At 28.5% G+C, this 25,013-nt stretch overlaps 1 protein-coding gene across 3 annotated transcripts in view; it reads left to right on the forward strand.

Annotated features, from left to right (window-relative positions):
* Positions 1 to 152: 152 nt before the first annotated feature.
* LOC109857896 (aminopeptidase N-like) overlaps positions 153 to 25,013 on the forward strand; it is a 27,762-nt gene continuing 2,901 nt past the window's right edge. Inside the window, exons 1-13 of one of the 3 annotated variants that reach the window (XM_020434667.1) lie at positions 153 to 266; positions 1,161 to 1,645; positions 1,763 to 2,209; positions 2,283 to 2,466; positions 3,035 to 3,185; positions 3,448 to 3,544; positions 3,688 to 4,079; positions 4,270 to 4,589; positions 4,960 to 5,147; positions 5,536 to 5,841; positions 6,136 to 6,205; positions 6,412 to 6,471; positions 6,690 to 6,872. In XM_020434667.1, coding sequence (XP_020290256.1) covers positions 264 to 266; positions 1,161 to 1,645; positions 1,763 to 2,209; positions 2,283 to 2,466; positions 3,035 to 3,185; positions 3,448 to 3,544; positions 3,688 to 4,079; positions 4,270 to 4,589; positions 4,960 to 5,147; positions 5,536 to 5,841; positions 6,136 to 6,205; positions 6,412 to 6,471; positions 6,690 to 6,815 — 2,829 coding nt within the window. In that variant the 5' untranslated portion in view covers positions 153 to 263 and the 3' untranslated portion in view covers positions 6,816 to 6,872. Of the gene's footprint in view, positions 267 to 1,160; positions 1,646 to 1,762; positions 2,210 to 2,282; positions 2,467 to 3,034; positions 3,186 to 3,447; positions 3,545 to 3,687; positions 4,080 to 4,269; positions 4,590 to 4,959; positions 5,148 to 5,535; positions 5,842 to 6,135; positions 6,206 to 6,411; positions 6,472 to 6,689; positions 6,873 to 25,013 lie in introns of those variants that run through there. The other 2 variants (XM_020434666.1, XM_020434668.1) reach the window with 2 other exon arrangements.

Raw genomic sequence — 25,013 nt, forward strand, 5'->3', positions numbered from 1 at the left:
CTGAAAGTATTTTGAGACTCATATTTCTATACATATGTATACGTACTATAACTTAAGTAAGGTCGTTTCCCCCAATAGAGACGTTTACATCGTGATATGTATTTATTATTTCACAAAAACGACTGTTTTGTAGTTATCGAGGATCTCTCGAACAGGCAGGATCGCGGATATTTTCAGGCAATTCGTTTTTGACTTATATAGCGATAATACGTATAAAGTAGTGCTCAAGATTTATATTTTAGTAGATAATTATTATGTGAAACATGGTAAGTTATGAGAAACTCGTATAGTATTTGTAGAACACAATTTTTGTTTTTAAATATAACTTCTGTTTTTCATTATACACTAAATCAATATGGAAATCGTTTTTTCTACTTTATAATTTAAAAATTCATATATCTACTTTAATTTATCAATATTGTGCAAATCTTACTACTCGTTAATGCTACATAGATTAATATTACATAAATATTATTACGATCTACAATTGTAATTGTACATTGACTTAATAATTGCAATGTGTGACATATTAAATAATTAAAACGCGCTCGAAAAATGGAGAAAAATTTTTCGAGTATAATTTTGTTCCTTAAAATATCTACTATCTTGTTAAAAATGTTCACCACAATTTCTACCTTTTAATCTTCAAATTTCTTTCTACATGTCAAGTTCATAAAAACACCGTATTCATGACACCTAATATGTGAAAATATGTCTATCCGTACGTGAGAAATATAAAACAACATTGCTACCTAGTGATAAACATACTCTATAACAATCATAACATCTGTTCTTCATATTTATATACTGTCGAACCTCCCAAAACGTATACTCTCAAAATGTATACAAATCCACTCTCAAAATTTAAACTTTTTCCTTCATCGGTTTTTCCACCACTAAGTATGATTACAACCTAACCTAACCGAAACTGCGCTAGCGCGAAATAACTTTTTATCAAGTAAGTCTTTGCATATGCAAGAGGTAAAGAGTGAGAAAATATGGGAAGTATACGTTTTGGGAGACTTGTCGCGACTGTATACGTTGTGAGAAATTTGAATGTATATCTGAAAAAGCAAACATTTATTCTGTACATATTAAATGTGTGTTGCGTTTTTATTTGCGTATGTAATGTTTGTTTAATAAACAAAAACATTTTACAGATTCAAAGTACGCATATGCTTCCATTCTTTGGAATTACATGCATCCTATTTCTAACCGGAATTGCTTCTTCAACTGATGCGAATTTATCTCAAGTACCGCAGTGTTACCATCCGATAGAATATCGTATAAATGTTTCAGCAAACGTACAAAACAATTCTCTCACTGTTGATTCTCGTGTCAAACTGAACGTTTCATGTGTACTGCAAGATATACAATTATATTTCGGACGTTACCTGAATGATTTCTACTATGGTACCGTCGATAATGTCTTTACTGATACTTCAGTGGAATGGGTACTACATGTGCTATTTTCTGAAACAAGTGATTCATTCGGTGACATGATTCGTATAACAAAATATCAAAACAACTCTAAAACAACTGTACAGAAAAGAAGTATACTACCTGGAATATACTGGATCAATGTAAAGTATAATTGGATTTTAGACAAAAGTGCAATGATCTTTGAAAAAGAAACAAAAGACAAGTAAGTACACGATACTGCAGTAAGTATGTTTTTTGTTTTATAAGAAAATAATACCTATAAAACGTTATTACTTAAATACCAATGTAGTTATACAATCTACGTTTTTTCATTATGTAGATATTTGATTTTGCCGCGTATACCCGCTGACTGGATATTTCCGTATTGGACGAATCCCACAACCAAGGCTAAATTTACAATTCAAATTAAACATGATCACGATCAAACAGTTCTATCAAATATGCCTGGTGACAAAATAGTGCAAAACGATCAACTTTATACTTTATTTCGTACGACACCTAAAATATCCACTCATTTGGTAGCAACAGCAATCGTACCTTCGGAGTGTACTACACACGTCGACGTGTTAAATACAGGCACTATACAAAGCAGATTCCAAGTGAAAAACGACATTTCATACGCAGTATTTCTTATACAAAATTTTACGACATCCATCGGTCACAAGATAGAGAATATCACATCAAATTCATACGTGCACTATGTAGCACTTCCAATCAATTTCTACAATTACGAAACTATAGTAACTACTGGACTTGTATTCTTCAGGTAAAATTAACTTAAAACAATCATACATATAATGAAAACGTCAGAATTGTTGTAAGAACAATATTAATTTTAGAGACGCTAATATTGCATACAATTTCGAGGTAGATTCGATTATAAAAAAAAAAGAAGTAACACTTGTGGTTGTGCGCAGTGTGATGCAAGAAATGTTCGGTGAATGGTTACTGACATTAAAAAACTCTGATTCTTGGTTTATAGAAGGGTTTTTGTCATTTTACGGAGTTTATTTGAACGATCAGGTAAGTCTTGCAATTGAAATTTATTTCATACATGATAGTACAATATATATAAAATAATAAGACATTCTAGCATTGTAAAAATAAGAAGGTTTATGTAACTAATAATATTTGCTAATAATAAATAATTTTATAAATATATACATTTATATACAAAATACTGTAAAATAATTTAAGTTTACAAACAAAAACTATTTATAAGGATACGTTTTATATTTCTACTTAAAAAGATAATTAGTATACATTATACAAAAGTTATTATTACATATACACGAATGTGTGTGTGTGAAATACTATATATATATATGCAAAATGATATACATAAACTTAATGTATTAATTAGTGAACTAAAACACAGAATTATGTTTTATGTTTTTAAGAGAGTTGTAATGTCACATTTCGGTTTTAGTTATTGTTTCTGTTATACAAAATTTTTAATAATGTTAGTGATGATAACTTGTTACTATAACTTTTTTATTGACAAATATTAAAGATTAAAGTACTGTAGTACTTTTCATAAACATAAATGGCGGTGCTAATTGACATATGCAATTATACAAATTGTTGGTAGATTGCTACTGAGACTTTACTGAAGTCGATTGTAATCCAGACACGACGAGAAGTTTTTGAATATACGCAAGCATGTATCGAATATGATATACAAATAGAAGAGAATTTATTTCTTTACAATATAACGTTTAGTAAAATGTGGAAAGGAAAAGGTAAAGGCAAAAAATCATATTTAAACCTTATAAGTATGCTTTTGCTTTTATACTTGCAAATAAAAATAATCTCACTTTAATAATACTTCTTAAAAATATACAAACAATGAGAATAAGTAATATTCGCGAATATGTCACCGAATTATTAAGTATAGTCAACCAGTTATTATTGTATGCATTTGACAACATTATTACCCATATTCTTTTTCTTATAACTTAATTAGATATTTATAATTTTTATATTATTGGAAATATGTTATAGCTTTCAATATATTTTCTATGATGAATACTTTGTTCCATAACAAAAATGTTTTATACAACTCTATTTTTGAGGAAGCGATGAAATTATATTCTACCAAGTGAGTAATTGATATTACAGTACTTGAAATATGTTTAATACAGCGTAAGCTGCACAATAAGTAAAGTGTAAAAAGTATCACATATCCTTCTATAAACAGAAAAATTAACACTACAATTTTGTTATGCTTTTTGTTGTTACTAGTAGGAATACGTTAAACAATACATACAATAAACAGTCATTTTTTGATAATTTATGGAATAATTTAGTAGTACTGCCGGCCGTATATAACAATAGCCTTTTAATGAATATAAATATAAAAAATGTGATACATTCTTGGATAACACAAGATGGTTACCCTGTGGTACAAGTAACACCAGACAATGACACACAGTCTTTGATAATAAAAATTATAGACTGTGTAACAGTCACTAAAAAGGAACTGTGTCAACACAAGTGGTGGATACCTGTAACTTATGTAACAATATCAAGAAATGAGCGTAGTACACGCTATCATGTGTGTTTAACTCCAGAAAGAAAAACTATCTATGTTCCGCACTTTGAAGATGATTTTATTATAATCACAGAGCAAAATGGTAGTATAAAATAAAGAAATTATAACTGTAGTGTCTTATGTATAGCTTATATTACATTTAAAAGTTTGAACACCGTATTACATTTATTCTTTTTTTTTAGTAGTTCTGTTTCTCTTTTTTTCTATTTCTCTTACTCTTTTTTTAAGTTTGTGGTTTTGTATTGATTTTGTTATACATTTATTCCTTGCAGGATATCGCGTCAACTACGATTATAAATCTTGGAAAAATATTGCTTCTTTCCTGAAAAATCCGAAATCTATATATTGGAATGTATCTGAGTTATCTGACTCTACTTTAGCCCAACTTCTCGACGATGCTTTTTATTTTTTAATACAAAATACAAAGTACAACGAACATCCAGTTGCAGGAGATAGTAATATAGACATATTTTTCAATCTTGCAAGCAATGTACTTTACGTAAAAAATTCATACATAACATGGTATCCGATATTCACTGCTCTTCAATACGTATCAAAAGTTTTTCCGTTTCTAGAAAGCGCAAAAATTAAGGTAAATATTACTATAGTGCGCAAAGAAAAATTTAAAATTACAAAGTTTACAAGAACAACTAAATAAAAGAAAAAATCAATACATCAATATAATACTTTACAATGTATACGTTACGATACGTTCTGCATTTGTCTTTCATTATCTGACAACAAAACATTATTATGTATTGTACATATGAGTTCGTAAAAAGAAAAAAACAAAACACAGTTACATTTAGTTATAAATGTACACATATTACCAATATTATAACATACTAGTGGATAGATTCCACAAACGAACATACTCTGATTATGTAATACAAAACTTTTAAGTTTATGTAAAAATATAGATTCACCAAAAGATAGTAACACAGTTTTCATTTGTTTTTAAGGATACCATAATAGAATTATTATATAGTTTTCTTGAAAAGACATCACACAAAAATGTTTCCGAGAATAGCGTTGATAATCAATTATATCACGAAGTTCTAAAATGGACATGTATTCTTGATGGTGTAAAATGTAAAAAACATCTTACTGATATATTGAACTGGCATTTCGAAAATCCTGTACAAAACAAGTACGTATAATTATTTTTCTAGTAGCAAAGTAATATTGTATAACTCTTTGCTACTGATTATATGTACTACAATGTAACTGTACCCTGAGTTGATACAAAATTATGATATTGTAATAACAAAACAAGGTTGCAACTGAATTATTCTGTAAATATAATTACATTTATTTTTATAAAGTATATCACTATGTACATTACAAGTACGTATATTTGTGTATAAATTTGGTTAACTATAACGTCAAAAACTCCTTGTTTCTACAGTTAGAAAAACATACTAGCAAATGTGACATGAGTGTCGATACTTTATTTTGATATCATAAGAAAAGTATGTAAAACCGTTCGGATAATAATGTGTGAGTAAAATTATATATTTTCTTGTAAATATTTGCAGATTGTTGCCAAGTTGGCAGAAATGGATATATTGCCAAGGTGTGATAAAAGAAATAATAACTCCGTATATAAAGTGGAAAACACTACAGGACATATACGTGTTACAAGAGAAAAAAGAACAATTCTTTCAATTTTTATCTTGTTGTGAACTGTATTATAGTATAGTAACTTTGCGATCTGAACTTGAACATGATTCAATACAAGAAAGTGATTCTGTTTCTATTCTTTTCGATCTTGTTGCAAGACATGTGAAAGATTTTTCTTCATTGGACACTATAATAAGCAAAATAAAAGACAGATTTCCAAGGTAACCACATTTTTTTTATAGAGAATTGTTTATTTATTTTTATATTATATATATATTATTTGTACATGTACTGTACATTACACTTATACTTTTATATAGTTTAGTATGATATTACAAAATATATGTATATTAGAACAACTTTGATTGTCACTCAGTGCGCATTAGTGTATCCAATCGAATTTGTCGTTAGATTTATTCACTTTAAGTAAATTGTTTTTTCATATTGTATAAGAGTTTAAGTATACTAAGAAAGATTTTGTACTAACTATCTGTTATGTGTGTTTTATTTAAAAGAAACATCAGTCTACTTGCAGTTGTGAATTTCTGTATTAACCACATATATTTAGATGAAGATATCGAAATGGTACGTTGTGAAAAAGTAATAGTTTAATATAGCTATATATATAAATAAAGAATATATCTCTTATTAATGAATACTTATGAATACGCGAGTATTACAATTATAACAGTACTGTATGTACTCTTAATTTAGCATAATATAAGATTATCATGTTTAATACAGTTTCACAAGTCATTCCGTTCAGTAGTATTATCACACGATTGTTTTAGGTTACTAAGGCTGTAGAACGTCTGTTTGAAAACCTACTCGACGTATATGACGTACACACGGTAAAATTTTTTTTATAAAAGTGTTTTTTATAAACATAAGAATAAAAGTGTTTGTGTTTTGTATTTGTATATTGTTTTTATTTAAAACTGTTACTTTGATTTTAAATATTACAAAATATAAATCATATCGTGTACAGATTGTTACAAAATTCACAAAATATATTTATACAAAATATATCCAATGTAGTATCGAAAATATATGTTGTAATCTTTTTTAGGCACTGTTCATCAAAGACATAATAGCAAAAAAATTTGAGTCTCGCCGTAGTTTTGTAAGTAGAACACGACATAACATTCGTTATAAAGTCCACGACTTACTTGATTACAAAAATATGAAAAAATAAGTGGTTTTTAATGATTGTGTGCTATTTTATTATTTAACTAAAAAAGAATATTTGTACATGTACAACGCTTATTATAACAATTGGATACTGTTATATAAAAAATTCGATTTTATTTATAACTTTAAATTTGTTGTAAATTATAGTTAATGTCTATTTTAAATATATTTTACGTAGTATTAGATTACGGAAATATATTTTAGAGATTTTTATTTATGTTATAATTGCAACTTGTTCATAAAAAAATTGAATTTTTTTATAAATTGAAATACTAAAAATATACCATAAGATTTTGTCTATCATCTTCACACAAAAGCGATTAAGTATACATCTTACTAGAATAAATTGCGCACAAACGAATACAAAGCACACGTTATATAAAAACAAGTATGCAGGTATGTACAACTATGAAGTGGAAAAAAAAGGTTATAGAAAAATCAAATTTATATCAAAGTTATGTATGTATGATAAAATAATGTTACTTGTAATATATTTTTGTATGTATTTAAAAACAAACAAATGATAATTTTATTATAATGTATTTTAAAAAAAGGTGTTACGGGTTTTATGTCATATGGGTAAAAAAAGATATGTAATATTAAATTACTTATAATAAAAACAGTATTTGTAAAATAAAAGTTGGCAGTTTTTGACGATTGTTTCTACTAATTTGCTGTTTTGTACTTTGGTTTGATTTTGTAAAATAAAGTATTCTTAATGTAAAAGAAACTATATAACGAAAGTTTTGCGTGTTTAGTAGATGTCGTTCTTACGAAAAGGTTTAAAGTTTTCAGCGTCTGCACTCAATCGCTCAGAAGAAACCGTGATTATTTTGCGAATACGTGCGTATAGTACTAAAAAGCTGTACTTTACGTTACATGTGGTATAAATTTTTAGAACTGGCAGTGAATATCAGAACGCAGTTTATAGAAGCATTTTTTACATATTACATTTAGTTTTTTCGAAACAATGTAATGATACATCAAAACTCACTTGTTACGGAACTGTGGCAAAAAATAAATAAAAACATTCAATTTACTGAGTAATCAGTTAATTTGTCTTGTTCACAAATCTTGACAAAATAACATGAAACTCTATATAGATCATCTTATCAATGTACAGTAGTGTCCATAAATATGCTATCGAGCTTTATTCACATCAGTAGTAAAAGCAAAACGAGAAATAATTTTTTCTTTTCGTTATCTGCCTTTAAAAAATAGTTGCGACAGATTTTATTAACATAAGCCGCACTAGTGTGAAGAAGAACATTAAGAGGATGCTGAACAGCTGGCAAAAGTCCGCTCAGCTGCTACTTAACCGTTACGCTATCGGGTAGGTGGCGCCATCTTTCGGGACCGAATTAAACCAAAACAAGGATAGATGACATGAGAGAGCCAAGGATAGACATATGTTTCTTTCTAACGCTTCTGCTAAAATTGTACTAATCGTAGTTCCAATTTTTCTTGTCTCACAAGGCTTCAAAATCTTTTTTGAAGCACTCAAAATATTCGTCTATGTTTCTAGTTTGGGATAAAGATATTTTTATTTAAATTTATATGGCCAATTTTGCATATAAAGTAAAAATGTAGTTTCTGTAAAAACAGTCTAAAAACTTTTTTTTGTTTTTCTTAAATTTTTAGGCTTTATCCCATTCTTTACTATATTTCCTTTATTTCTGGAGAAGGATTTTTTATTCCGATTCATAGTTTTCACAAAAAAATGGAACTACGAAATGATGATAAAACAGGACGGTTCAGCATCCTCTTAAATGCATTTCCAACCAAAACATACTAATTATACCACTTTTGTTTTGATGAAATATCCGGATCGACAATGTTGTAGAACATACTACTTGCAGAAAGTTTTCTGAAAAACACCACGCTCAAGTCAAGCGTGATTCTACGCAAGTTCTGGCATGTCTCTGCGTTAAACAAAAAGTATAAAATTTATACGTAATAGTTACAAAAACTATATTTTCCAATAAATATTTTTCAATAAATATTTTAACGTAAAGAGCCGAGTTTGCTGTGTTTTCCGTTCAAGCGGCGTGACGACGCGGCGGTGACAATTCGCTGAGTATTCGGTTACAAAGTATGAAAATGGCAGAAATTTCCCTAGCAGTCCCCAGAGCCTGACGCTGTCTAACCGAAAGGTTCACTCTCAGTCCTCAGAAACTGATACTGCGCTTAATGTGTTTTGAGTGTATTTGTATTTCTTCCGCCTTTATTACTAATTTCCTGCGCAACAAATCTTTTACATATTCACGAACGCAACATTGGCACATTTAAAAATAATTTTTTGAGGATTTTGTTAGATTTTGGTATATTATTACACCTGTATCTTTTCAGAAAAACATACATGTATTGAACTGTTTTCTGAAAAAAACAGTATGTATATGAATGTTTTTTGAACATTGAAAATATATATTTTGAAACTCATATTTCTATATATATGTATACGTACTATAACTTAAGTAAAGTCGGTTCCTTCAATACAGACGTTTACATTGTGATATGTATTTATTATTTCACGAAAACGACTGTCTTGTAGTTATCGATCATCTCTCGAACAGGCAGGATCGCGGATATTTTCAGGCAATTCGTTTTTGACGTATATAGCGATAATACGTATAAAGTAGTGCTCAAGATTTATATTTTAAGAGATAATTATTATGTTAAACATGGTAAGTTATGAAAAGCTCCTTTAGTATTTGTAAAATAGAATTTTTGTTCTTAAATATAACTTCTGTTTTTCATCATGCACTAAAACAATATAGAAATTGTTTTTTCTACTTTATAATTTAAAAATTCATATCTACTTGATTTTATCAATATTGTGCAAATCTTACTACTTGTTAATGCTCCATCGATTAATATTACATAAATATTATTACGATCTACAATTGTAATTGTACATTGACGTAACAATTCCAATGTGTGACATTAAATAATTAAAACGCGCTCGAAAAATGGAGAAAAATTTTTCGAGTAAGATTTTGTTTCTTAAAATATCTACTATCTTGTTAAAAATGTTCAACAGAATTTCTAATTTTTAATCTTCAATTTTCTTTCTACATGTCAAGTTCATAAAAACACCGTATTCATGACACCTAATATGTGAAAGTATGGCTATCCGTACATGAAAAATATAAAACAACAGTGCTACCTAGTGATAAACATACACTATAACAATCATACACATCAGTTCTTTATATTTACAGTCGAACCTACCAAAACGTATACTCCCAAAATGTATACAAATCCACTCTCAAAACTTTTAAACTTTCTCCTTCATCAATTTTTTCACCAATTAGTTTGAGTACAAGCGAAACTGCGCTAGCGCGAGATGAATGTATAATAAGTAAGTCTTTGCATATGTGCGCGAAATAAAGAGTGAGGAAATATGGGAAGTATACGTTTTGGGAGACTTGTCGCGACTGTATNTTGTTTTTCTTAAATTTTTAGGCTTTATCCCATTCTTTACTATATTTCCTTTATTTCTGGAGAAGGATTTTTTATTCCGATTCATAGTTTTCACAAAAAAATGGAACTACGAAATGATGATAAAACAGGACGGTTCAGCATCCTCTTAAATGCATTTCCAACCAAAACATACTAATTATACCACTTTTGTTTTGATGAAATATCCGGATCGACAATGTTGTAGAACATACTACTTGCAGAAAGTTTTCTGAAAAACACCACGCTCAAGTCAAGCGTGATTCTACGCAAGTTCTGGCATGTCTCTGCGTTAAACAAAAAGTATAAAATTTATACGTAATAGTTACAAAAACTATATTTTCCAATAAATATTTTTCAATAAATATTTTAACGTAAAGAGCCGAGTTTGCTGTGTTTTCCGTTCAAGCGGCGTGACGACGCGGCGGTGACAATTCGCTGAGTATTCGGTTACAAAGTATGAAAATGGCAGAAATTTCCCTAGCAGTCCCCAGAGCCTGACGCTGTCTAACCGAAAGGTTCACTCTCAGTCCTCAGAAACTGATACTGCGCTTAATGTGTTTTGAGTGTATTTGTATTTCTTCCGCCTTTATTACTAATTTCCTGCGCAACAAATCTTTTACATATTCACGAACGCAACATTGGCACATTTAAAAATAATTTTTTGAGGATTTTGTTAGATTTTGGTATATTATTACACCTGTATCTTTTCAGAAAAACATACATGTATTGAACTGTTTTCTGAAAAAAACAGTATGTATATGAATGTTTTTTGAACATTGAAAATATATATTTTGAAACTCATATTTCTATATATATGTATACGTACTATAACTTAAGTAAAGTCGGTTCCTTCAATACAGACGTTTACATTGTGATATGTATTTATTATTTCACGAAAACGACTGTCTTGTAGTTATCGATCATCTCTCGAACAGGCAGGATCGCGGATATTTTCAGGCAATTCGTTTTTGACGTATATAGCGATAATACGTATAAAGTAGTGCTCAAGATTTATATTTTAAGAGATAATTATTATGTTAAACATGGTAAGTTATGAAAAGCTCCTTTAGTATTTGTAAAATAGAATTTTTGTTCTTAAATATAACTTCTGTTTTTCATCATGCACTAAAACAATATAGAAATTGTTTTTTCTACTTTATAATTTAAAAATTCATATCTACTTGATTTTATCAATATTGTGCAAATCTTACTACTTGTTAATGCTCCATCGATTAATATTACATAAATATTATTACGATCTACAATTGTAATTGTACATTGACGTAACAATTCCAATGTGTGACATTAAATAATTAAAACGCGCTCGAAAAATGGAGAAAAATTTTTCGAGTAAGATTTTGTTTCTTAAAATATCTACTATCTTGTTAAAAATGTTCAACAGAATTTCTAATTTTTAATCTTCAATTTTCTTTCTACATGTCAAGTTCATAAAAACACCGTATTCATGACACCTAATATGTGAAAGTATGGCTATCCGTACATGAAAAATATAAAACAACAGTGCTACCTAGTGATAAACATACACTATAACAATCATACACATCAGTTCTTTATATTTACAGTCGAACCTACCAAAACGTATACTCCCAAAATGTATACAAATCCACTCTCAAAACTTTTAAACTTTCTCCTTCATCAATTTTTTCACCAATTAGTTTGAGTACAAGCGAAACTGCGCTAGCGCGAGATGAATGTATAATAAGTAAGTCTTTGCATATGTGCGCGAAATAAAGAGTGAGGAAATATGGGAAGTATACGTTTTGGGAGACTTGTCGCGACTGTATACGTTGTGAGAAATTTGACTGTATATCTGAAAAAGCAAACATTTATTCTGTACATATTAAATGTGTGTGTTGCGTTTTTATTTGCGTATGTAATGTTTGTTTAATAAACAAATACATTTTACAGATTCAAAGTACGCATATGCTTACATTCTTTGGAATTACATGCTTCCTATTTCTAACCGGTATTGCTTCTTCAACTGATGCGAATTTATCTCAAGTACCGCAGTGTTACCATCCGATAGAATATCGTATAAATGTTTCAGCAAACGTACAAAACAATTCTCTCACTGTTGATTCTCGTGTCAAACTGAACGTTTCATGTGTACTGCAAGATATACGATTATATTTCGGACGTTACCTGACCGATTTCTACTATGGTACGGTCGATAATGTCTTTAATGATACTTCACTGGAATGGATAGTATATGTGCTATTTTCTGAAACAAGTAATGCATTCGTTGACATTATTCGTATAAAACAATATCAAAAACCCCCTGCAACAAATGTACGAATAATAAGTATACTACCTGGAATATACTGGATAAATGTGAGGTATAATTGGATTTTAGACAAAAGTGCAATGATCTTTGAAAAAAAAACAAAAAAAAAGTAAGTACACGATACTGCAGTAAGTATGTCTTCTGTTTTATAAGAAAATAATACCTATAAAACGTTATTACTTAACTACCAATGTAGTTATACAATCTACATTTTTTCATTATGTAGATATTTGATTTTGCCGCGTATACCCGCTGACTGGATATTTCCGTATTGGACAAATCCCACAACCAAGGCTAAATTTACACTTCAAATTAAACATGATCACGATCAAACAGTTCTCTCAAATATGCCTTGTGAAAACATAGTGCAAAACGATCACCTTTATTCTTTATTTCGTATTACATCTAAAATATCCACTCATTTGGTAGCAACAGCAATCGTACCTTCGGAGTGTACTACACATGTCCACGTGTTAAATACATGTACTATACAAAGCAGATTCCAAGTGAAAAACGACATTTTGTACGCAGTATTTCTTATAAACAATATTGTAACATTCATTAGAAACAAGATAGAAACTAGCACATCACTTTCACACGTGCAGTATATAGTACTTCCAATTAACTCCAACAATTACGAAACTATAGTAACTACTGCACTTGTACTCTTCAGGTAAAATTAACTTAAAACAATAATACATATAATAGAAACGACAGAATTGTTGTAACAACAATATTACTTTTAGAGAGGTTAGTATTGCATACAATAGAGAGGTAACTTCGATTATAAAAAAAAAAGAAGTAGCACTTTTGGTTGTGCGCGGTGTGATGCAAGAAATGTTCAGTGAATGGTTACTTACATTAAAAAACTCTGATTCTTGGTTTATAGAAGGGTTTTTGTCATTTTACGGAGTTTATTTAAACGATCAGGTAAGTCTTGCATTTGAAATTTATTTCATACATGATAGTAAAATATATACGAGTATAGAATAATAAGACATTCTAGCATTGTAAAAATAAAAAGTTTTATGTAATTAATAATATTTGCTCATAATAAATAATGTTATGAATATATATATTTATATACAAAATACTGGAAAATCTAAGTTTACAAACGAAAACTATTTATAAAAGTACGTTTTATATTTCTACTTACAAAGATAATTAGTATACATTATACAAAAGTTATTATTACATATACACGAATGTATGTGTGTGTAAAATACTATATATATGCAAAATGATATACATAAACCTAATGTATTAGATAGTGAACTAAACCAAAGAAGTGTGTGTTACGTTTTTGAGAGAGTTGTGATGTCACATTTCGGTTTTAGTTATTGTTTCTGTTATACAAAATTTTTAATAATGTTAGTAATAATAAGTTGTTACTATACTGTTTTTATTGACAAATATTAAAGATTATAGTACTGTAGTACTGTAAGTATTGTAGTACTTTTCATAAACATAAATGGCGGTGCTAATTGACATGTGTAATCATACAAATTGTTGGTAGATTGCTACTGAGATTTTACTGAAGTCGATTGTAATCCAGACACGACGAGAAGTTTTTGAATATTCGCAAGCGTGTATTGAATATGATATACAAATAGAAGATAATTTATTTCTTTACAATATAACGTTTAGTAAAATGTGGAAAGAAAAAGGTAAAGGTAAAAAATCAGTATTTGAAACGTATAGATATGCTTTTGCTTTTATACTTGCAAATAAAAATAATCTCACTTTAAAAATACTTCTTAAAAATTTACAAACAATGAGAATATGTAATATACTATTCGCGAATATGTCACGAAGTTATTAAATATAGTCAACCAGTTATTGTGTTATGCATTTGACAACATTACTAACCATATTCTTTTTCTTATACCTTAAGTAGATATTTATAACTTTTACATTATTGGAAATATGTTATAGCTTTCAATATATTCTCAATGATAAACACCTTCTTCCACAACAAAACTGTTCTATACAACTCCATTTTTGAGGAAGCGATAAAATTATATTCTACCAAGTGAGTAATTGATATTACAGTACTTGAAACATGTTTAATACAGCGAAAGCTGCATTATAAGTAAAGTGTAAAAGTAGTACATATTTTTGTTTAAAAGATAAAATTAACACTAATATTTTTTTTGGTATGCAATTTGTTGTTACATTCTAGGAATACGTTCAATGATACATATAATGAACAGTCTATTTTTGATAATTTATGGAACAATTTAGTTGTTGTGCCGGCCGTTACTAAAAATATTCGTTTAAAGAATATAAATATAAAAACTGTGATAAATTCTTGGATAACACAAGATGGTTATCCTGTAGTACAAGTAACACGGGACAATGACACACAGTCTCTGACAATAAAGGTTATAGATTGTATCGCAGTTAATCAAGAGGAATTGTGTGAACACAAGTGGTGGATACCTGTAACCTATGTAAAAATATCGAGGAATGTGTCTAGTATTAATTATGTGTACTTAAAACCAGGCGGGAAAAGTATCTTTGTTCCGTATATTAAAGAAGATGATTTTATCATGATTACGGCGCAAAGTGGTAGTAGAAAGAATTTATGACTGTAGTGTCTTATATATTTATTGTACAGTCAAATCTCGATAACTCAAACATCTATAACTCGAAAATCCGTATAAATCGAAATTTGTGTTCATTTCTCTCCGCTTCGCAAAAAGAAAAAGAGACATTTGATAAGTCTAAATCTCTAAAACGCGAAGATTTGAGCTCTTGCCTTGAAATTTAAGTTATCGAGATTCGAATGTATTCCATTAACTATTTTTGACATCGTAATACATTTACTCTTTTCTTTATTATCTTTTTTTTTGTTCCTTTTACGCTTTCTGTTTTTTCAAGTTTGTAGTTTTGTTTGTATTGATTTTATACATTTATTCGTTGTAGGATATCGCGTCAACTATGATTATAAATCTTGGAAAAATATTGCTTCTTTTCTGACAATTTCAAAATCTATATATTGGAATGATTTATCTGAGTTATCTGACTCCACTTTAGCCCAACTTCTCGACGATGCTTTTTATTTTTTAATTCAAAATACAAAGTACAACGAACATCCAGTTGCAGAAGATAGTAATATAAACATGTTTTTAGAATTAGCAAGCAATGTAATGTACGTGGAAAATTCGTACATAACATGGTATCCATTGTTTACTGCTCTTCAATACGTATCAAAGATATTTCCGTTTAAAGAAAGCGCAAAAATCAAGGTAAATATTACTATAGTGCAGAAATAAAAACCAACTTCGAAAAGTCTTAAAAAGAAAATAATTAAAAGAAACTCAGTGAACTACTGTTACAATATTCAGATTTTACGTTATGTGTTTTTTACGTTTTTTTTTCATCAATTGACAACAAAAAAAACATTATACATTAGGGTATACAGAGTGATTCAGAACAAGCCTTTATCTTTGAAAATACATATTTTTGACTAAATTCTAAAACAACTTTTTATTTGACAAAAGTTTATTTGAAGCTTACTCTTTGAGTTATTACTAAAAATAGGTAACTTACCACGAGTCGGATACAAGAGATAGGCAGTATCGGCGCAACTCACCGTGATTGACAATGATTCATGTGATGCACAAATTAAGTGATACAAATTACAAATGAATAAATAAATAAGTGAAAAAAAAAGAAAGAGAGAGAGACAGAAACAGATACACAAACAGTTTGTAGCGATCAATTGATCGCGTCGAACACCACACGTAATCGTCCACGACTGATGGTGAGTTGCGCCACTTCTGTTTGCTTCTTGTATCCGACTCGTAGTTAGTTACATATTTTTATTAATACCTCAAAAGGTAAGCTTGTGACAAAAAGTAAGCTTTAAACAAAATTTTGTCACACAAAAAAATGTTTCAGAATTTAGTCAAGAAGATGTATTTTCGAGAAAAAAGAGTTGTTCTGAATCACTCTGTATATGATTTTGTCCAAAGCAAAAAGAAAACAATTATGTCGTTAAAAACGTACATATTTTAAGAATATTGAAATATGCAACAAAGTACAATAAATAATTAAATTCAATGAGTTGTACAGAAAAAACGTTTGAGTATATTTACAAGTTACAGAGTAAATAAAATCTTTGACTACTTTTTACACTTTGTTTTATAGGATAAAATATTAGAAATATTAAATAGTTTTCTTGAAAATACATCATACAAAAATGTTTCCGAGAATAGCGTTGATAATCAAGTATATCACGAGGTTCTAAAATGGACATGTATTCTTGGTGGTGTAAAATGCAAGGAACATCTTACTGATATATTGAAGTGGCATTTCGAAAATCCTGTACAAAACAAGTACGTGTATCTATTTTTCTAATAGCAAAGTAACTATTGTATAACACTTTGCTACTGATTATATGGAATAGTATGTAACTGTAACCTGAGTTGATACAAAATTATGATATTGTAATAACACAAGTCCGCGACTGAATTATTCTGTAAATATAATTACATTTATTTTTATAAAGTATATCAATTTGTACATTACAAGTACGTATAATTGTGTATAAACTTAGTTACATATACCGTCAAAAACTCCTTGTTTCTACAGTTAGAAAAACCGTAATAGCAAATGTAACATGAGTGTCGATACTTCATTTTGACGTCATAAGAAAAGTATGTAAAACCGTTCGAGTAATACTGTGTGAATATAATTATATATTTTCTTGTAAATATTTGCAGATTGTTGGCAGGTTGGCAAAAATGGATACATTGCCACGGTACGAGAAAACAAATTATAACTTATATAACGTGGAAAACAATACAGGACACGTACGTGTTACATGTGAAAAAAAAACAATTCATTCAATATTTATCTTGTTGTAAACTGCATCATGGTATAGAAATTTTGCGATTAGAACTTGAACATGATTCGATAAAAGAAAGTAATTCTGTTACTATTCTTTTCGATCTTGTCGCAAGACATGTGAAAGATTTTTCTTCATTGGACACTATAATAAGCCAAATAAAAGACAGATTTCCAAGGTAACCAAATTTTTTTGTATAGAGAACTGTTTCTTTATTTTTATACTAATTATATATTATTTGTACATGTACTGTATATTACACTTATACTTTTATATAGTTTAGTATGATGTTACAAAATATATGTATATTAGAACTACTTTGATTGTCACTCAGTGCGCATTAGTGTATCCAATCAAATTTGTCCTTAGATTTATTCACTTTATATAAATTGTTTTTTTGTATTGTATAAGAGTTTAAGTATACTAAGAAAGATTTTGTACTAACTATCTGTTATGTGTGTTTTATTTAAAAGAAAGATCAGTCTACTTGCAATTGTGAATTTTTGTATTAACCACATATATTTAGATGAAGATATGGAAAAGGTACGTTGAGTAAAAGTAATAGTTTAATATAAGTATATATAAATAAAAAATACATCTCTTATTAATGAATACTTATAAGTACGCGAGTATTACATTTATAACAGTACTGTATGTACTCTTAATTTAGCGTAATATAAGATGATCATGTTTAATACAGTTTCACAAGTCATTTCGTTCAGTAGTATTATCACACGATTGTTTTAGGTTACTAAAACTGTAGTATTGCTGTTTAAACACCTGGTCGACGTATATGATGTACACACGGTAAAAGTTTTTTTATAAAAGTTTTTTTTAGAACCAAAAGAATAAAAATGCTTTTGTTTTGTATTTGTACATTATTTTTATTTAAAACTGTTACTTTTATTTTTAATTTCACAAAATATAATTCATATCGTGTACAGATTGTTACAAAGTTCACAAAATATATTTAATTTTTTTTATACAAAATATATCCAATGTAGTATCAAAAATATATGGTGTAATCTTTTTCAGGCACTGTTCATAAACGACATCATAGCAAAAAAGGTTGATTCTCGCCGTAGTTTTGTCAGTAGAACGCGATATAACATTCGTAATAAAGTCCACGAAGTACTTGATTACAAAAATATGAAAAAATAAGTGTTTTTTAATGTTTGTGTGCTATTTTTTTATTTAACTAAAAAATAATACTTGTACATGTTCATGCGCTTGCTATTATAATTGGATATTGTCATATAAAAAATTCAATTTTGTCTATAACACTAAAGTAGTTGTAAATTATATTTAGTATTTATTGTATATATATTTTACGTATAGTATATTACGGAAATTTATTTTACGGATTTTAATTTATGTAATAATTTGCAACTTGTTTATAAAAAAAAATTGAATTTTTGAAAAATGTAAATAATATACTATAATTCATCGTACACGACGAATGCTATTAAGTATATATTTACCTATAATCAAATACCTACAAAGCAGACGTTATTCAAAAACAAGTATAGAAGAATACCAATTTATGATATGTACACAAAAGTTTATATGAAAACAAAATCTATATCAAATAGTTTTATGTATGATAAAAAATAATGTTACTCGTAATATTTTTCTATGTATTTATAAACGGACAAATGATAATTTTATTATAATGTATTTAAGTAGAAATTATTCTGGTTTGGTATTTAATATGTTTGAACACAGATATGTTTTGCAGAATTGTATAATAAAAAAAAGTATTTGCAAACTAATCTTCATTATATTGTGACAATTCCTTAATTCTTATCAATGTGCAATATTTTCAAGGAAGTTTATGTGAGCACATTTGTATGCAATCTAACATTTGTTTCTAAATTACCACTGTTCTGTGAATTAAAAAAAAAATTGTGTTACAATCAAAGAGACTTTCTTTCAAGTTATTTTCTTATCATTTTTTTGTTTCTTTATTGCTTATTATTTAGAAGCATACTTACATATAAAACTGCAACTTCACCGATACTAGAAACACTGCTGTCCGTCATTAGCAACACCGAAATTGTAGTCATCGTGAAACTGACACATATAGTAGCAGTTTAATTAATATCAGCCACAGCAAAAGTAAGTAATTTACATAAGTAAAATAAGTTTATATTACATATGTTAAATATTAGTAAAAACAAAAGAAAGATTGTTTTTATCACTAAAGTTTACAAGATCTAAACAAGTGTTACCCGAATACTTTTGTTTAATTCACATACGCACACGCAATGAAGCAATTTATTTTGTTAATTTCTTTAAAAAACTGTTTTTGATGATAGTTGACGTTACCTCAAGATAAAAAATGTCATGTATATAAAATTCTAATTTGCTGGTTGGCAATTCGGTTTTGTAAAATAATGTATTTTTGACATAGAAGAAACTATATGACAAAAGTTTCACGTGTCTATCAGATATCGTTCTTACAAAGTGTTGTGGAGTCAGCGTTCGCACTCGATTGCTCAGAAGAAGCCGTGATTATGTTAGCAATTCGTGCGCGACTCACGTGACTTGATCTAATTCTCGAATATAAGTCACCGCGCAGCTTTCAAACAGCTGATCGCATTCAACCGAGCCACGAGTAAATATTATTTCTTGCGTATTTCTGTAAGCACGTGACCAAGTTTTATATACAGAAATGACTTCGCTCGACAAACGAGAAAATCTTCGATGTCGTTTCTTATCCATCAATTTCCGATAGATTCTTTACAAAATCTTTTACCGCAAGCACATCAATAGCTTTTCAAAGAGCATCTACGCGCTCCGATAGCACGCGATTTCTTTCTGTGGTTCTCCGGACGACGCAAATGCGCTTCGATTGAACAATAACAAGTTATGTACGTATTAAATATCAATCTCACACAATTTGTTGCAACTTCTTAATTTAACAGTATATATATATACTTAATATACACATTATACATAAATAAGTTTGTAATACTTCATACTAATCATTTGCGGTGTTTTTATTAACTTGTTTTAGTTTAAATTTTCTGACTAAAAGATGTCATAAAGTTTTCTCTTACTAAAATTACATTATATTATAATAACTAAAAAGTTTGAGTAGATATTTGTGCAATTTTGAAACCTGTCTGTACATTAAGGTTGAATCTTTACTGAAGTCAGTTTTTCCTTCAAAACACTTTATTTATACATCAAGACTTAATTTTTAGCAAACTGTTGCGAAACATAAGTAAGAAAAACAAATTTACTGAGTATCAGTTAACTTGTCTTGTTCAAAAATCGTGAAAAAATAACGTAAAGCTCGATATAGATCATCTTATCAATGTACAGAAGTGTCCATAAATATGCTACCGAGCTTTATTTACATCAGTAGTAAAAGCAAAGCGAGAAATAATTTTTCATCTACCGTATCTGTCTTCGAAAAAACATTGCGACAGTTTCTATAAACAGAAACAGCACTTTCTATAAACAGAAAGTCTTCTGAAAACCATTACGCTCGCATCGAGCGTAACCCTACGAAACTTATCGCATATCTTTGCGTGAAACTAGAAGTAAGAAATCTAAGCGTAATAACTAAAAGAAATTAGATTTTTTTTCAATAACTAATTTTAAGATTTCAATTATTAGTACTTCTTCCGCTTGTGTTATTACTTTCCTTGCAACAAATCTTTTACATCTTTGCGAGTGCAACATCGGCACATTTAAAAATAGTTTATAAAAAATATTGGTAGATTTTTGTTATATTATCTCAACTATACACTTTCAGAAAAACATAGATAAACTAAACTGTTTTCCGGATAAAACAGTTTCTACCTGACTGTCTATTGAACATTAAAAATACATATTTTAAATCTCATATATCTATACATATGTATACGTAATATAACCCAAGGAAGGTCGTTTCCCCCAATACAGTCATATACATCGTGATATGTATTTATTATTTCACGGAAACGACTGGCTTGTAGTTATCGATCATCTCTCGACAAAGCATGATCGCAGATAGTCTTAGGCAATTCGTTTTTGAACTTAGAGCGATAATGCGTATAAAGTAATGTTCAAGATTTATATTGTAAGTGATAAATATAGTATTTCAACCATGGTAAGTTATAAAAATATTGTATTATTTGTTACGTAGGTTTTTATGTCGTCAAATATACCTTCTGTTTTTTATTATATGCTAAAACACACACAATATGGAAACAATTTTTTTTTCTTTATAAATAAAAAATTAATATCTACTCTGTTTTATCATTGTACGAATCTTCCTATTCGTCCATATATATACTCTAAACATTAATATTACATGAATATTACTACGATTAAAAGGTTTAGGTGTACATTGACGTAATTTGCAATGTGTAACATACTATAGAAATAACACGCGCTCACAAAATAGAGACAAATTTCCCGAGTATAAATTTGTTCCTTAAAATATTTTTATTATCTTGTTCTCAAAAACGTTGACCACGTTTCTACTTTCTAATCTTCAATTGTTCTTTTATATGTCAAATTGGTAACACCAACGTAATAATGACAAATAATATGTAAAAGTATGGGTACGCGTACTTGAGAAATATAAAAACATCGCAAAATACTGATAACCATATCCTAGGTCGTACACATGTATCCTTGACATTTATATCTGAAAAAGCAAACACTTAATCCGTACATATTAAAGTTGTGTGTTGCGTTTGCATTTGCGTATGTAATTCTTGTTTAATAACCAAAATAACATTTTATAGATTCACAGTACGCAAATGTTTACATTCTTTGGAATTTTATGCTTACTATTTCTAACCGGAATTGTTTCTTCAACTGATGAGAATTTATCTCAAGTACCGCAGTGTTACCACCCAATAGAATATCGTATAAATGTTTCTGCAAACGTACAAAACAATTCTCTCACTGTTGATTCTCGTGTCAAACTGAACGTTTCATGTGTACTGCAAGATATACGATTATATTTCGGACGTTCTTGTAACAAATTATATGATGGTAACGTCGATATCAATGTCTATAATTCGTATTGGGAATACATGCTATACTCTGAGGAAAACCAATTGGTCATTGATATTAGCCTTAAAAAAGAGTATCAAATTAACTCTAAAAAAGAGGTGCATAAAGTAGATATAATACCTGGAATATACTGGATAAATATGAGATATGAGTGCATTTTAGATATAGGTGCAACGATCTTTTCATATGTACATCAAAACAAAAAAGAAACGTAAGTAAACAATACTGCAGTATTTTTTTTTTCGTTTTGTAGAAAAAATACTATGTATAAACTTTAGTAGTTAAATAACAATGTATTTATATAATATACGTTTCATTATATAGATATTTGATTTTGCCGCGTATTCCCGCTGACTGGATATTTCCGTATTGGAATAATTTCGCAATTAAAGCTAACTTCACAATTCAAGTTAAACATGATCGTGGTGAAAAAGTTCTATCAAATATGCCTGGTGAAGAAATAATGCAAAACGATCAACTTTATACTTTATTTCATCCGACTCTTAAAATATCCACTCATTTGATAGCAACAGCAGTGATACCTTCTCAGTGTACCGAATATAACTCGTCCTATACACGTTTTACTATTCAAAGCAGATTGCAAGTGAGAAACGACATTTCATACGCAGAATTTCTTATAAAAGAGTTTACGACATTGATCGGACACAAGATAAAGAACAACAAATCAGTATCACACGTGCATTATGTAGCACTGCCAATAAATTCCTACAATTACGAAACTATAGTAACTACTGGATTTGTTCTCTTTAGGTAAGATACATAACTCAAAACACAAAATTGGCTTAAAAAAATCTTACATATTATGGAAACGACAAAATTGTTGTAAGGACAATATTATTTTTAGAGACGCTAATATCGCGTACAATATAGAGGTAGATTCGATTATTAAAATAAAAGAAGTAGCACTTTTGGTTGTGCGCGGTGTGATGCAAGAAATGTTCAGTGAATGGTTACTTACATTAAAAAACTCTGATTCTTGGTTTATAGAAGGGTTTTTGTCATTTTACGGAGTTTATTTAATCGATCAGGTAAGTCTTGCATTTGAAATTTCTTTCATACATATACTTTGATAGTAAAATATATATAGAATAATAAGACATTCTAGCATTGTAAAAATAAGAAGTTTTATGTAACTTATAATAGTTGCTAATAATAAATACTTTTATGAATATATATATTAATATACAAAATACTGTAAAATAAGTTAAGTTTACTTAACCTATTTATAAGAATACGTTTTACATTTCTACTTAGAAAGATAATTAGTATACATTATACAAAAGTTACTATTACATATACACAAATGTATGTGAGTAAAATACTATATATATGCAAAATAATATACATAAACCTAATGTATTACATAGTGAATTAAAATAAAGAATTGTGTTATCTGTTTTTAAGAGAGTTGTAATGTCACATTTCGGTTTTAGTTATTGTTTCTGTTATACAAAATTTTTATAATGTTAATGATGATAAGTTGTTATTATAACTTTTTGTTGACAAACATTAAAGATTAAAGTACTTTTCATAAACATAAATGGCGGTGCTACTTGACATGTGTAATCATACAAATTGTTGGTAGATTGCTACTGAAACTTTACTGAAGTCGATTGTAATCCAGACACGACGAGAAGTTTTTGAATATACGCAAGCGTGTATTGAATATGATATACAAATAGAAGATAATTTATTTCTTTACAATATAACGTTTAGTAAAATGTGGAAAGAAAAAGGTAAAGTTAAAAAATCAGTATTTAAAACTTATACGTATGCTATTGCTCCTATACTTGCAAATAAAAATAATCTCACTTTAATAATACTTCTTAAAAATATACAAACAATGAGAATAAGTAATATATTATTCGCGAATATGTCACCGAATTATTAAGTATAGTCAACCAGTTATTATTGTATGCATTTGACAACATTATTACCCATATTCTTTTTCTTATAACTTAATTAGATATTTATAATTTTTACATTATTGGAAATATGTTATAGTTTTTAATATATTTTCTATGATGAATACTTTGTTCCATAACAAAACTGTTTTATACAACTCTATTTTTGAGGAAGCAATGAAATTATATTCTACCAAGTGAGTAATTGATATTACAGTACTTGAAACATGTTTAATACAGCGTAAAATGCACAATAAGTAAAGTGTAAAAAATATCACATATCCTTCTATAAACAGTAAAATTAACACTACTATTTTTTTATGCTTTTTGTTGTTACTAGTAGGAATACGTTAAACAATACATGCAATAAACAGTCATTTTTTGATAATTTATGGAACACTTTAGTAGTACTGCCGGCCGTATATAACAATAACCTTTTACTGAATATAAATATAAAAACTGTGATACATTCTTGGATAACACAAGATGGTTACCCTGTGGTACAAGTAACACCACACAATGACACACAGTTTTTGATAATAAAGGTTATAGACTGTGTAACAGTCACTAAAAAGGAACTGTGTCAACACAAGTGGTGGATACCTGTAACTTACGTAACAATATCAAGAAATAAGC

This window comes from Pseudomyrmex gracilis, unplaced genomic scaffold (genome assembly GCF_002006095.1).
Source record: "Pseudomyrmex gracilis isolate BER0280 unplaced genomic scaffold, ASM200609v1 scaffold_177, whole genome shotgun sequence".
NCBI lineage: Eukaryota > Metazoa > Arthropoda > Insecta > Hymenoptera > Formicidae > Pseudomyrmex > Pseudomyrmex gracilis.